At 65.5% G+C, this 13158-nt stretch overlaps 4 protein-coding genes across 4 annotated transcripts; 2 read left to right on the forward strand and 2 right to left on the reverse strand.

Moving 5' to 3' along the window:
- Positions 1–711: 711 nt before the first annotated feature.
- On the forward strand, positions 712–2554 carry PFL1_02533 (uncharacterized protein; the record flags this gene model as incomplete). The annotated part of the gene is made up of 3 exons (XM_007880050.1): positions 712–872; positions 1019–1236; positions 1353–2554. 3 exons carry the CDS (start codon positions 712–714, stop codon positions 2552–2554), a joined length of 1581 nt encoding a protein of 526 aa, XP_007878241.1.
- A 389-nt stretch (positions 2555–2943) lies between these two features.
- On the reverse strand, positions 2944–4581 carry PFL1_06856 (uncharacterized protein; the record flags this gene model as incomplete). The annotated part of the gene is made up of 1 exon (XM_007880221.1): positions 2944–4581. The coding sequence occupies one exon, from the start codon at positions 4579–4581 to the stop codon at positions 2944–2946; it is 1638 nt and encodes a 545-aa protein (XP_007878412.1).
- Positions 4582–6343: 1762 nt separating this feature from the next.
- On the reverse strand, positions 6344–8852 carry PFL1_02535 (uncharacterized protein; the record flags this gene model as incomplete). The annotated part of the gene is made up of 4 exons (XM_007880051.1): positions 6344–6438; positions 6569–7558; positions 7661–7843; positions 7946–8852. The coding sequence occupies 4 exons, from the start codon at positions 8850–8852 to the stop codon at positions 6344–6346; spliced, it is 2175 nt and encodes a 724-aa protein (XP_007878242.1).
- A 1716-nt stretch (positions 8853–10568) lies between these two features.
- PFL1_02536 (uncharacterized protein) lies at positions 10569–12744 on the forward strand (the record flags this gene model as incomplete). The annotated part of the gene is made up of 4 exons (XM_007880052.1): positions 10569–10740; positions 10886–11628; positions 11732–11821; positions 11959–12744. The coding sequence occupies 4 exons, from the start codon at positions 10569–10571 to the stop codon at positions 12742–12744; spliced, it is 1791 nt and encodes a 596-aa protein (XP_007878243.1).
- Positions 12745–13158: the final 414 nt, after the last annotated feature.

Consider the following 13158-nt stretch of genomic DNA (forward strand, 5'->3'; position numbering starts at 1 on the left):
GGAGAGAGAGGGAGAGAGCGAGATAGCGAGCGAGAGGACCAGAAAGGGGTAGGCAGGCCGTGACCCACACAGCGCGCCCTCTGAGCGGGCCCGTGTCGCCTGGGCCTGGCCTGGCCTGGCCTGGCCTGCTTGCACAGCCCAGCGTGGGCTGACCACGATGGCCTGCCTGCCCGTGGCCTGCGCTCTCGAGGGCGGGCGCGGGTCCTGACCTCCGCCGGGCCCCTCGTTCCTTCCTCGCCGCCATCATCGTCGCATACCTCGCTCGTCGTCCGCTCCCCGTCATCTCGCTCCTTTTGTCGTCTGCATCGCAGTTCATCCACTCGCCGCACGCACCCCTGCGAGCTCACTGTCCGTCCCATCCCTCCTCGCCTTCCGCACCGCCGGCGTACAAGCAGCAAACCATCGTCTCTCAGCTCCACCTGCACCTCCACTCACACCACTCCGCCTCGCCCGCTCATCTCTTCCTGGCGCGCCGCGGCACACCATCCACACAGCTCAGCCACTCATCGCCACAGCGCCGCTGGCAATCCTCGATCCCTTTCAGACCTCGCTGCCGCCCATTTCGACACCCCTGGCGCCTGCCCTCACTGCGCTGCCGACGGCCTGGCCACTTCTGCGACTGCCACCGACGCCAGCCCCCTTCGATCCGCACCACTCTAGCCTTGCCAGACCCTCCCCATCCGCCACCCCACCCATCCGCCCATCGCCGCCATGTCACTCCAGAACATGTCCAAGTCGGCCGTCCGCGTCGGCAAGAACTACATCAAGGGCTACTCGGACGTCCAGGTCAAGGTGCGCGACGCCACCTCAAACGACCCCTGGGGTCCCAGCGGCACCCAGATGAACGAGCTCGCACAGCTCAGCTACAACCAGTGAGCTTTCAAATGCCGATCCAGGCTGCCCCGCCGCTCGCTCGGCCGCCCGCCCGCCCGTTGCCCGCGTCAGTCGCCGGGCACCTGACTGACCAACGATGCTGACCCCCATCCATCCGCGTCTCCTCGCTCTCCTCGCCCGCCAGGAACGACTTTGTCGAGATGATGGAGATCCTCGACAAGCGCCTCAACGACAAGGGGAAGAACTGGAGGCACGTCTTCAAGTCGCTCACCCTCCTCGACTATCTTCTCCACGCTGGCTCCGAGAACGTCGTCATCTACTTCCGCGACAACATCTACGTCGTAAAGACGCTCAAGGAGTTCCAGTACATTGACGAGTACGGCAAGGACCAGGGCGCCAACGGTGAGCAGCGAGGCTCTTGTCATCTTGCACAGCGCCGATGCACGCCTAGCACGGAGTACTGACCGCGGATCTCGCATCCGTTCCCAAACGGCTGCTGTCCATCGCGCGACCAACAGTGCGGCAAAAGGCCAAGGACATCACCAACCTCCTGCAGGACGAGACGCGGCTGAGGGAGGAGCGGAGGTCCCGCGCCACGATGCGCAACCGGATGTCGGGTCACGAGGACGACGACGACGACGAGCTGAGAAGGAGGCGGCGAGAAGAGGAGGAGCGCAACCGCAACCGCAGGCGCGCCAACAACAACAACAACAACGAGGACGACGAGCTGAAGCGCGCCATCGAAGAGTCCAAGAGGATGGCGAGGGAGGAGCAGGACCGGATCCGCGCCGAGGCCAAGGACGAGGAGGAGCTGCAAAAGGCGCTGGCCATCTCCAAAAAGGAGGAAGAGGAGCGCATCCGGGCGCTCGAGCAGCAAAACCAGAACGCCCTCTTTGACGACTCAATCAACCTCGACGGGCCCAACGCGTACGCCAACCAGCAGCAGCAGCAGCAAGTCGACTTTTTCGGCAATCCGCTCGTCGACACGAGCGGCGGCCAGAACCCGTACGGCCTCCAGCCGCAGTACACGTCGTTCAACCCGTACATGCAGGCGCAGGCGACGGGCTACAACCCCTTCCTGCAGAACCAGCTGCAGCAGCAGGAGATGATGCAGCAGCAGTACCTCCAGCAGCAGCAGGCCGAGTACCAGCGCCAGCTCGAGATGCAGCAGGCGGCGCAGCAGTACCAGCAGATGATGACGCAGCAGCCCATTATGCCGCAGCAGACGAGCTTCGGCTCCAACAACCCCTGGCTCCAGAGCTCGCAGCAACAGCAGCAGCAGCCACAGCCACCACAGCAGCAGCAGCACAATGTGCCGGTGGGCGACCTGTTTTCGTCGGATCCGGTGCCCTCGCCGCAACCGCCCGCTGCGCCGACGCCGCAGCCGCAGCAGCAGCAAGCGCCGCGGATCAAGACGGCAGGCGACGACAAGCACGCCGAGCTCAACCGGCTGCTGGCGAGCGGCGAGGGCATGGACACGTTTGGCAATACCGGCGACGTGCGCATGGGCCCCAACGCGGCCCGGCTGGCCCAGATGCAGGCGCAGAGGACCGGCATGAACATGAACATGAACAGCAACCCGGCCTCGCTCTTTGGCCAGCAGGCCTTTGGCGGGCAGGCCCAACAGCCGCAGCACCAGCAGCAGCAGCAGCAGCAGCAGCAGCAGCAGCAGCAGCAGCAGCAGGGCGGCTCGGACAACAACCCGTTCTTCCAGATCTGAAGAGAGACACACCGCCGCCGTCGCCATCGCGGCCCCTACATACCCTCCTTTCGCTGCCCGTGGCCACGCTCCCTCGCCTCGACGGGCCACCCTCCTCGCCCTTCCTCCAATTCCTGTACATCCTCTGTTCTGTCCTCGGCTTCTCTTGCTCTGTGCCACCCTCTTTCTCTCCTCTCCCCCCTTCCCTCCCTCCCTACGCCCTAGCCTCTGTCGTCTCGCGCAATACAAAGCATCGTCACCTCCGGCGGGCGGGTCATATTCACAAGACGGCGAGACGTCCAAGTGGGGAAACGATACAGGTCCAGCGGGTGGAAGGGAGATCCGGGAAACGGTCCAAAGGGGCGCGACGACGAGCTGGGTCGCGGTCGCGGTCGCGGTCGCGGTTGCGGTCATGCCGCCGTCGGCGTCGGCTGTGCACGAAGGCGATTGTCGTCGTAGGCGAGGAAGACGGGTTTCTGGGGCAGCCTGCGGTGTTCGCTGTCAATGACGGGTTTGGGGACCGAGGTGCGGTCGTATTCCTCTCCGCGGTCATTGACGGCGCGGACGTGCGGGAACGACTCGAGGAAGGCGGCGAGGGCGATTTTGATTTCGAGCTTGGCAAAGCGCATGCCGAGGCACGGGTGGTTGCCCCACCCCCACGCGAGAAAGTCGCCGTCCCCCCGTCCCTCGCCGCGCATCCAGCGGTCCGGATCGAACAGCAGGGGGTCGCTGTAGATCGACTCGTTGTAGTGCACCGACGAGAGCCAGTAGCCCACAAACTCCTGGTGCGTCACGACGTCGCCCGAGAGGGTCGTGGTGCGCGGCTTGACGCCGCGCTTGTCGAGCTTGCGTCGGAAGAGGAGCGAGTTGAGGAGCAGCCGCATCGTCTCCCTCTCGACGGCCTGCTGGTACGGGAAGCGCTCCGCGTCCTCCCACACCGCAAGCGGGACGCGCGCCAGGCGCTCCTCGACGCTGAGCGCGTCGTAGTCGTCGCCGCGCCCCTCGGCCTCGGCGCGCAGCACCGTCTCGAGCTCGTCGCGCAGCTGCCGCTGGCACTCTGGGTAGGCGGCCATAAAGATGAGGGTGTACGACGTGACGCCCGTCGTGTTGATGATGGCCGCAAAAAGGCTGCCCATGACGAACTCGACAATCTGCTTGGTGGGCACGCCGCGGTCGATGAGCACCTGCGGGTAGTCGTCCTCGCGGCTGCCCGACTTGCGGCGCGCCTCGACGAGCTGGCTGACGTTGGTGGCCATGGCGATGGTGCCCTTCCACTTGCGCACCGTCGAGGGCGTGAAGAGGAGCGGGAAGAGGGTCTGGAGGTAGCCGGCGTTGTCGGCGAACGACCAGAAGGGCTTCTCGATGCGCTGCATGGCGTCGAGGTCGCGGTGCTGCTCGTTGAGGCCGACGCCGACGAGCGAGAGGCGGAAGATGAGCGAGTAGATGGTGTCGTGGCACCAGATGCGGCCGCCGGACGCCGGCAGCGCGCGGAAGGCGTCGAGCGAGTAGCCGACCATGGTGGCCACCGACTTGTCGATGCGGTCGGTGCTGAGGGCGTTTTTGAGGTTGTAGTTGAAGCTGCCCATGCCCGTCTCCTCGACCGCCGCATCGCCCAGGCGACTCTGCTTTTCCTCGTCCTTGACGCCCTTGAGCCACTCGGGCACGTCCGGGATGCCGGCAAAGAGGGTCTCGTAGCCCTTTTCAAAGTCGAGGCTGCGGTCGTGGAAGAACGTCTTGCGGTCCTCGGGGTTGGCGCTGACGGTGAGGACGTGGTTGCGCGCATTGAAGCGCGCCGCGCTGCTCGGGGGCGGCGACGTGGCAAACTTTTCCGGGTGGCCGAAGACGGAGCGGAGGAACGTGTTGCGCTTCTCGAACAGGGCCGTGGGGCCGAGGCCGGCAAAGAGGGTGCGGTAGCTCTGGATCTTGGCGTCCGGGCGGTGCAGGTTCGAGGGGGCGCGGAAGAGGACGTCGAGGAGGAGCGCCACGGACACGGCCAGCGCTCCCCACAGGTACGGCGAGAGGGACGACGTCGTCTCGAGCGAGAGCATGGCGGGTGGTGGTGGTGGTGGTGGTGGTGGTGGTGGTGGTGGTGCGTAAAGGGAGAGGAGCAGGCCAGGTCACGGCGAGGTCTGTCGACCCTGTGACGGGCGATTGGTGTCGAGGTAGCCTGCTGCTAGAATATCCAAGGAGCAAGCCGTCAAGTCGAGTCGCGGTGATGGCCAGGGATGCTGCGTGGACGGGAGGAGACTCTGAGGGAGGGATCCGACGAGGGCTGCGTAGCGACGGAGCTGCTCACAGCGTCGAGGTGACGGGGCGCGGCGGTCGAGGTGGGTGTTCGGTGGTCGGTGGCGGTGGTGGTGGCCGTGGTGGTGATCCGAGGGGCAAAGGGATCGAGGAAGGGGTGGAGCCTCTAAGGAGGTCCAAGGCGCGCCGTCGGGTATATGTATGGCACGCAGCCGATCCAGTGGGCACCTCGATATCGCGCACGGGTGCCGCCTCGGCCAGACAAGCGTCAGCCTAGCCTAGCCTAGCCTACTCCTGCAGCCTAGCCTAGCCTTGCCTATATCGCGCGCCACCCAGCGCCCCCGCGGAGATGAGCAGGCCAGCACGGGTCGATTCGGCATCTTCGACCCACAAGGGCCGAGGCGGGCGGCACAGCGTGGCCAGGCGAGGCTTGGGCTGGGCCAGGCTGGGCTGGGCTGGACGAGACAAAGAGGATCCATCGCATGCGCCATCCATATCCACGTAGACGTAACCTTACCGACTCTGTTCCGACAGTCGGCTGTTGGGCCAGCTTCCGGAACAGTTTGACTCCTGCGGAAGAGTCAGGCGGGGGCGGGGCAGGGCAGGTAGGGTCTGGCCTGGGCCAGGCAGGGGGACCCTCTCCTGGCTTCTGCAGAGACCTGGCTGGCCGGCGGGCGAACGAGCAGGCCGGCGTAGATGAGCTGGTGAAAGGCCCGGCCAGCTTCTGCTTTGGCTGGGTTTGGTTGCGCCTGTCAGGCAGGCAGGCAGGCAGGCAGGCAGGCAGGCAGGCAGGCAGGCGCAGGCAGGTCGGAAGATGCGGCGGGCGCTTGCTTCGAGCTTCAATGACGGGTTGGTTGGATCCAAAAGTCCGCGGAGCCCCAAGCCCCCTTAGCCTCTCTCTAGTGACGCCGCCTGGCGAGGACTGGACGCCTGGCCTTGTTTGGTGCGTTCCGTCGACCGGCTGCGCACTTGGGGCATTCCACCTCGGATGGTGCCGTTACGATCCACAGCGGGCGATGAGCGACGATATCGAATCAATCTTAATGGTAGCTGGCATGCGTACGGGGTCCGGCTCCTGGAGCGGAGTGTAGGTACCGTACTGTACCGTAAGCCGGGCCAACCCCGCGCGGCAGTCACGACAGCAGGTGACTCTGGCCTGGCCAAGCAAGGCGAGGGGCCAGACAGGCAGGCCAACCAGCAGAGCGGCCTTTGAACCTATCTTGCACCCAGCGGCCTTTGCGCGACAGACGCCCCCGACCTTTCCTCGACCGACGCCCCCGACCTCTCCTCTCTTCTTGACAGGCGGGCGGCATGGCCTCCCCTGGCTTGGCCTGGCCTGATTCTACCTCAGCTGGCTCGCTCGGCACAGGCTCACAAGGTGCGCGTTCACGGCACGCTTTCACACCGAACACCGATAGCGACAACTCTGGCCTCTCTCCTTCCTCTTCTTCTACGTCTGTAGCTGTGCACAAGATCGAAAATCCTCGCCCAGCAGCCAGCCGACCACATCCAGCAGGGCCTGTGCGGTCCCACCTCGATGCCGCCCCGGACCCTTGCTACCCTGCCTCATACCGACGACAGGCCGATGCGCTCAAACAGCGCGGGTATCAGGCTCGACGCCGCAAAGCCGATGCCGCTGTACACAATCACCTTGGTCAGCACTGGTGGTCGGAGGTGGCAAGTGGGGAAAGCCGACGGAAACGCGAGGTGCGATAGGAAACGACAACGCTCGAGAATCAGCCCACGTCGAGCCCTCTTGCCATCAGCCCACTCTGCGCCGCTGCTACTCACCTTCGGCATCATAGTGCTTGACGTCCTGCTGCACCTTGGCCACCGGCGCGCCTTCAATCGCGCTCGCCAGCTGCCGCGCCGCCTTTTCGTCGGGCGCCACAAAGCCGGGATGCGCCCGCGACTGCGTCAGCGGGATGGGCAGGTCGGCAGCGCTGCCATCGTCGCCGTCGCCGATCGAAAACTGGATCCGCTTGCCCGGCGGCTGTTGACGAGGCTTGGCCGCAGCCACCGCCTGGGTTCCAGCCGACTTCTTGCCCATGGCCGGGCTCGGCGTCCTCGACGGGATGGGCGAAGCCAGGGGCGACGGGTTGAACAGCGAAGACGTCGGGCTGCCCTGCCCAGATATCCGACCGGGCGACGGCTGCACAGACAACCGACTCCGGAGTTGGCCGTCCTCGCCTGCCGCTCCTGGCCGACCCGTGGCTCCCGAGGCCATTCCGTTGGCCGCCTCTCCGGATCGGCCCAGGTTCGACGACGCGCCGTTCTCGTCCGTCACGATGATCGTCGACGGCAGGTCGATGACCGAGGGCACCGCCGTCAGGTCCGCCAGCGGGATCTTGTTGTAGTCGCTCGCCGGCGTATAGTGGCGCCGCGGCAGCGAGAAGCCCACCGACTCGGAAAAGAAGCGGAAGACGGGCGGCAGCACCACCATGCACGCCGTCTTGACAACCACGCGCAGCAAGAGGATCAAAAACACGCCCACCACAATGATCAGCGTCGCCTTGACCGTCCGCACGCCGGCACCGTCGACCTCGGTGCCGTCGGGCCCGAGCGAAAGCGCCTCGACGGGCTGCCGCACCGCCTCCAGCACGGGCACCACCACCTTGGCCACCGTCGACGACGAGGGCATCAGACGCTCGGCATTGAGCAGCGCCCTCTGCGCCGGGCCCAGCGGCTTGAGCGGATTGTCGTGCGCCAGGTGCAGGCCAAACTTGATCCCGAACCACTTGCCAAGCGTCGTGCCCATGGCCACAGCGACAAAGGCAATGGCTGATGTGGAAGGACAGACCACAGGCGAGCCAAGGGGGCAAGAAAGCTGGATCAGCCTGGTTGAAAAGCCAGCTTCATCGAGCGTGCGGCCAGCGCACTCACCGTCCTCGAAACACGGGCAGTCCTCCATGGGCTGCGGGTGGACCGACACCATCAGCAGGCCCAACGGAACAATGACGAGGGGCACGACCCAGCTGTCGAGCTGCAGAAAGTGCTCCATCTGGTCAAAGTATCGCCACTGCATCCAGCTGATCCAGGCGCCGAGCGACGAGCCGACCACGCAGTCTGCCGCACGGCCAGCAGGAGATGAGGGGACGAATCGGAAAAGGTCAGCCTTGGGCGGAGGGCTCCGTGACAGGTCGAGAGCTGTGCAGCCGGTCGACTCACCGATGAGGGAATGCATGCCGGCATAGATTCGACCGTAGACGACGCTGAAGGCGTAGAAGAGCAGGCCGGCCTCCCACCACAGGCTGTCAAAGATTCCTCCGAGGCCGTGCTGGATCGCGACGAGCGGCAGCTGGCGGAAGGCGGTGACCCAGAGGTAGAGGTAGAGGGCGATGCTGACGCTGTTGGTCGAGTGGGTTGAGGGGAAGCCGTACTCGAGGTGGTGGGTGCCGATGGTGAGGCGGGTGACGGGGGGCGAGTAGGGACGCGGGATGCAAAAGAGGTCCTTGAGCGCCGACGAGAGGTAGACGCCGAGCGCGAGCACGTTGACCAGGCCGCGCGCAAACTTTGCGTTGCCGAGCCAGTAGGCCATAGGGAGGAAGATGAGGAAGAAGGAGTGGGTGCCGAGGAGCGAGGTGTTGACAAAGTAGCGGTCGAGCCACGGCCTGCGGATCCACGCCTGGTGGCGGGCCATGTGGGGCGCCTCCCTGCGCAGGACGGCGACGATGAGGCTACGGAGCGCGGCTACGGGTCGCGGCAGGTAGGCGCGGTACAGGGCGTCGTCCTGGATGCCGATGACGGTGGTGAGCTCCTCGCGGTCGGTCGACTTTTTCGGGTCGAGGTACGACGAGCCACGGAGGAGGCCGATGCGCTGGATCTTTTCGACCTTCTTTGCGCCTTCCTTGACCCTCGCGCGGATGGCCTGTGGTGCGTTGGCGTTTGCGTTTGTGTTGGTGTCGAGCTTGGCGAGGTCGTCTGCTCGGCGCTGGCGGTTGGCCGTGGCAGCCGACGATGCGGCTGTGCGGTCTTCGATCCAGCTTCCGCTGACCTTTGTATCGTCCTCGAAGCTGCTGGAGCTCGAGTCTTGGCGGCTGGCCCGCTGCGAGGTATAAGGAGCGTGAGGGGCCATGTCGGGCAGTGCAGGTTAAGAGGGGCGCTCGAAAGCCGTTTCAAGAGTGGAGACGGGGATGTCTGTGGGCAATGCTTGAGCAGCCCGGCCGACGGCGGCGTCAAGGAGCCATGAAGCGCCAAGAGCGAGGAGGGGCGAGGCGGTGGTGAGGGTAGGCAGGGATGGCGGAGGGAGGCCAGGAGAATGGGGGGCAGGTAAGGTGGCCGATCGAAGATCGTCGTCGAGGCCGCGGGCCGGAGCGAGCCAATCAAGAAATCAAGATTGCGGGGGGCCCAGCATGATGGCGGCCCGCTTTCAGCATGCGGGCCGGGCCTGACTGGTAGCCTCCGCTCCTACACGACCCTCTGCCGCACGAGAACCGTGCCCGACCAGGGTCTCGGGTCTTGCTTGCATCGGGAACGCGGCGGACCAGCAGGCATCATCGGGTACGGTGGTCCTCGGCGTCGACGGCGTGGGTGCCGCGCCGCCCCCTCTGCGCCCACCGACGGCAGGGCGACGTCGAGTGACGGACCGAGAGCAGCTCGCCCGTGACTGTGCAGAGTCGGAGAGCAGACGAGAGCAGGCCGGGCGGGCGGCCTGGAACGTGTGGCGCCAGACTGAGGGGCTCGACGGCTTCGCTGCTGGTGAGTCGAGCGAGCGAGATGGCGGAGGCGAGCGCGAAGGCGAAAGGGCGCCTGGCCTGCCGGGCCTGGGCCTGCCACCACCGGCTAGGCCAGGCCTGGCCAGGCTGTATCGGCTTCGGCTTGGATGGCAGCCCCACGAGTCGTAGATCGAGGTGCTGCCTGCCCGTGCTGTGCTGCACCTTCACAAGGGATGCGAGCCAGACCGGTGGGTTGGGGCATGAGCAGCCAGCCAGGCAGGCAGGGGGGCAGGCAGAGGCGGCGTCCAAACGTGCGTGCGTGCGTGCGTGCGTGCGTTCGGGCGGGCAGGCAGACTACCCACTTTTTGGCCGGCCTAGCCAGGCCTCTCGCAGCCTGTGGGCTGCCAGGGGCGGCGGCGGCGGGGCGGCTCTTGCTGCTTGTTGCTTGCAAGCTCGCTGCTTGCTTGCTTGCTCTGCGCTTGCTGGCCGCTTGCTTCTTCCGAGCGAGGGGCACGCTGCCTGCCAGCAGAGAGGGCTCGTGCACAGCCCACCCACCCAACTTTGGCCAGCGAGAAAAGGCACGTACGCCGCACACTTTTCTTCTCTCTCTCTCTGGTGGCTTGCCTGCTGGCCTGCTGGCCTGGGCGCCGGGGGCTCCGCTTGCTTCTTCCAACTCGCGCTACCTGCGCCTCTCTCGCTCTCTCGCTTCGCGTTGCTCGCCTTTGGCCATCCTCGAACCTCCTTTCTCGCCACCGCCACCACCACCATCGACGCCGTCGCTTCAAACCCCCCTTGGACGCGGCACCGCTCACATCAACAGAGAAGCCGGCTTCTCTCCTCTTACCACGACCTCGACGACTCGGCACCTCGGACACGCCACGCTCAAGCAAGCAGCCACCGCCTCGCTCTCTTGCGTCACCACGTTTCTCCTCGACGACCGGCCAAACCCACTTGCCGCAACTCGTACGCACCTCGTACTGCACTGTTCGCAACCGCCACTCCCCGGAAGCTACGTACCTCTTTTACTCCGCCCGCAACCTGCAACAACGTCCTCGAACCCAACCTGCCGGTGCGCGGGCTCTTGGCAAAACCGCCCCCTTTGAACCCATCATCCACCCTCTGCCCGCACCAAAGACATGGCCAACGCTAGCGCTGCCGCCAAGCGGAGGAGCAAGACTGAAAAGGCCGCCCGGTCGTCGCACGTCGATCCTGTCAAGCCAAAAGCAGCACTTGCACAGCATGAGGCTCGTCCCCTGGCGCTCAGTGCTACCCGGAGAGCAGCCGAAAAGAACCTCGACCAGCAGATCCGTGAGTAGCCTTGGAGAGCGAGTGGCCACCAGCCCCTGCATTCCCCGCTGCATCCGCTCTCGGCTGACGTCTGCACCTTTCAATATTTCTCTCTCTCTCTCTCTCTTTCATGTCGGCCTGGCGCATCGATCAAACAACCATGTAGAGGTTCCTGTCAATGCCCTGGTAGCCCTCGTCGTCATGCACATGCTGTCGTCGCCCTCGTCTCTCTCGCTCGCCCACCTCTCGACCCATCTCCACCTTCCCCAGTCGCTTCACTCGATCATCCCCAGCTGGCTCCGCTCTCCCTCGCTCGCCCAATTCGCCTCGGACCTGCCCAACGCCTCGGAGCGCGGCCCTCACTACCTACAGCAGTACGCCCAGAACCCGGCCTTCGGTGCAGCAGGGCCCTTTCGAAGCGACGCGCGAGGGTTCGGCCACCCGCTCACCGCGCTCCACAACTTCACTCGCGCTGCGCTGGGACTCTCGTACCCGGTGCCCGATGCCAAGCAGTCGCCCATTGCCGCGCTCAAGCACCAGGCCTTCGAGACATTTGGCCACGGCTCGTGGGCCAAGAAGCAGGAGCCCTGGGCGTTCATGGGGACGGTCGAGGGCTACGTCTACGCCCGCGGGCTCAAGGACGTGCTGATCGTGGCCACCATGGTCCTCGTCTTCACCGCGCTGCGTGCCATCCTGATGAAGTACATCCTCCTGCCGATGGGAGAGCACTGTGTCCCGGCGGTGCAGGACGGCGGCAAGAAGGCCGCCGCAGCGAGCGGCTCCTCCGCCGTCGTCTCCGAGTCGCGCGCCGTCGGCAAGGCGCGGAGGACGAGGGACAAGGAGGTGCTGAGGTTTGCGGAGCAGGGCTTCAGCCTGATCTACTACGTCTGCTCGTGGTCCATGGGACTTGTGAGTTGAAGAGTCGAGCTGCGCCAGGCGGCGATGCAACGACGCGAGGCGGGTCTACGGAAGCTGACGGCTTCTGCCTATTCCGTCTGCCTCTTGCCCGCAGTACATTGCCTCGCGAGAGTCGTACTGGCCGATGAAGACGTCCGAGTACTGGACCCACTACCCGACTGCGACGCTCGACGGACTCAACAAGGTGAGCACCAGGCAGAGAGGCTGCGCTCGCGCCACGTCGCAGATCCAGAGTGACGAAGCCGCGGGGCAGGCCAGGCTGACGTCGTCGCGCCATCTTTCTTGCTCAATGTTCCCTCTCGGCGCACCGTCATGTGCCAGCTCTACTACCTTGGCGAGCTGGCCTTCTACATCCAGCAGCTCTTTGTCCTCAACGTCGAGGCACGCCGATCGGACCACTGGCAGATGTTCAGCCACCACGTCATCACGATTGCGCTGATCGGCGGCTCGTACGCCTACAGCTTCCACCGCGTGGGCAACGCCATCCTCTGCCTCATGGACCCGAGCGACATCTGCCTGGCGCTCGCCAAGATGCTCAAGTACTCGGGCCTCCAGACGGTCTGCGATGCGGCGTTTGGCATCTTTATGCTCTCGTGGCTCGTCACGCGCCACATCCTCTACATGGTCGTGATGCGGTCGTGCATCGTCGAGTTTTCGCCCCACCGCGTCGTCCTCCCCACCGGCGACGGCGGGCTCGAGGCGCCCGGCAGCGCGCCGTACTGGACGCTGATTGGCCTGCTGAGCGGCCTCCAGGTGATCCTCATGATCTGGTTTGGCATGATCCTGCGCGTCCTCTACCGCGTGCTCACCAAGGCCGGCGCGGTGGATTCGAGGAGCGACGACGAGAGCAGCCAGGAGGGCGAGGGAGAGGAGGGGGACGAGAACGAGGCGACGACGAAGGGGCAACAAGAGGGATCGCAGGGCGAGGTGGCGGCGGCGGTGTCGGCGGCATCATCGACGCCGATATCTGGAGCTAGCGCTGCACTAGCGGCAGCCGGGCAAGACGCGACGGACGAGGCATCCGCCACGGCGACGGCGACCAAGACGACCAGGTCAAAGGGGCGCCGGAGGAGCAGCACCGCCAACGCCAAGAGCAGGAAGGCGTGACGGGTCGTCTTTCTGTTCGTTCCGATGCGCAAATCGTTTCGCTCCCGCTCTCTCCCTCTGTCTCCTCGGTCCTCGCCTCTCCTCGTGGGGCCTTCTGTAATCGCCTGTTACCGTGCAGCCTCTCGGTCCCTCTCGTCCTCTCCCCTCTGATCTGTAGCATTTTCTACCCGTCCTTGCACCGCCTCCCGTCCCGTGCCGCCTGTCGGTCTGTCAATCGTGAATGCCGTTTTTTGCATGCCCAGAGCGCCCAGAGCGCCCACCCGGGAAGGGGGACCGGCGCGGCGTGCGGCGGTAACTCAGTGTCTAGAAAGAACGGCAGAGAACGGCTTCTTGCCCATCCAGCCTCGATCCGTCCAGGATTCGGAGCGAGATGCCGTCCGACGCCCGCAACGACGCTACGCTGAGCTGAGCTGG

Source organism: Pseudozyma flocculosa (genome assembly GCF_000417875.1).
Source record: "Pseudozyma flocculosa PF-1 unplaced genomic scaffold scaffold00007, whole genome shotgun sequence".
Taxonomy (NCBI): domain Eukaryota; kingdom Fungi; phylum Basidiomycota; class Ustilaginomycetes; order Ustilaginales; family Ustilaginaceae; genus Pseudozyma; species Pseudozyma flocculosa.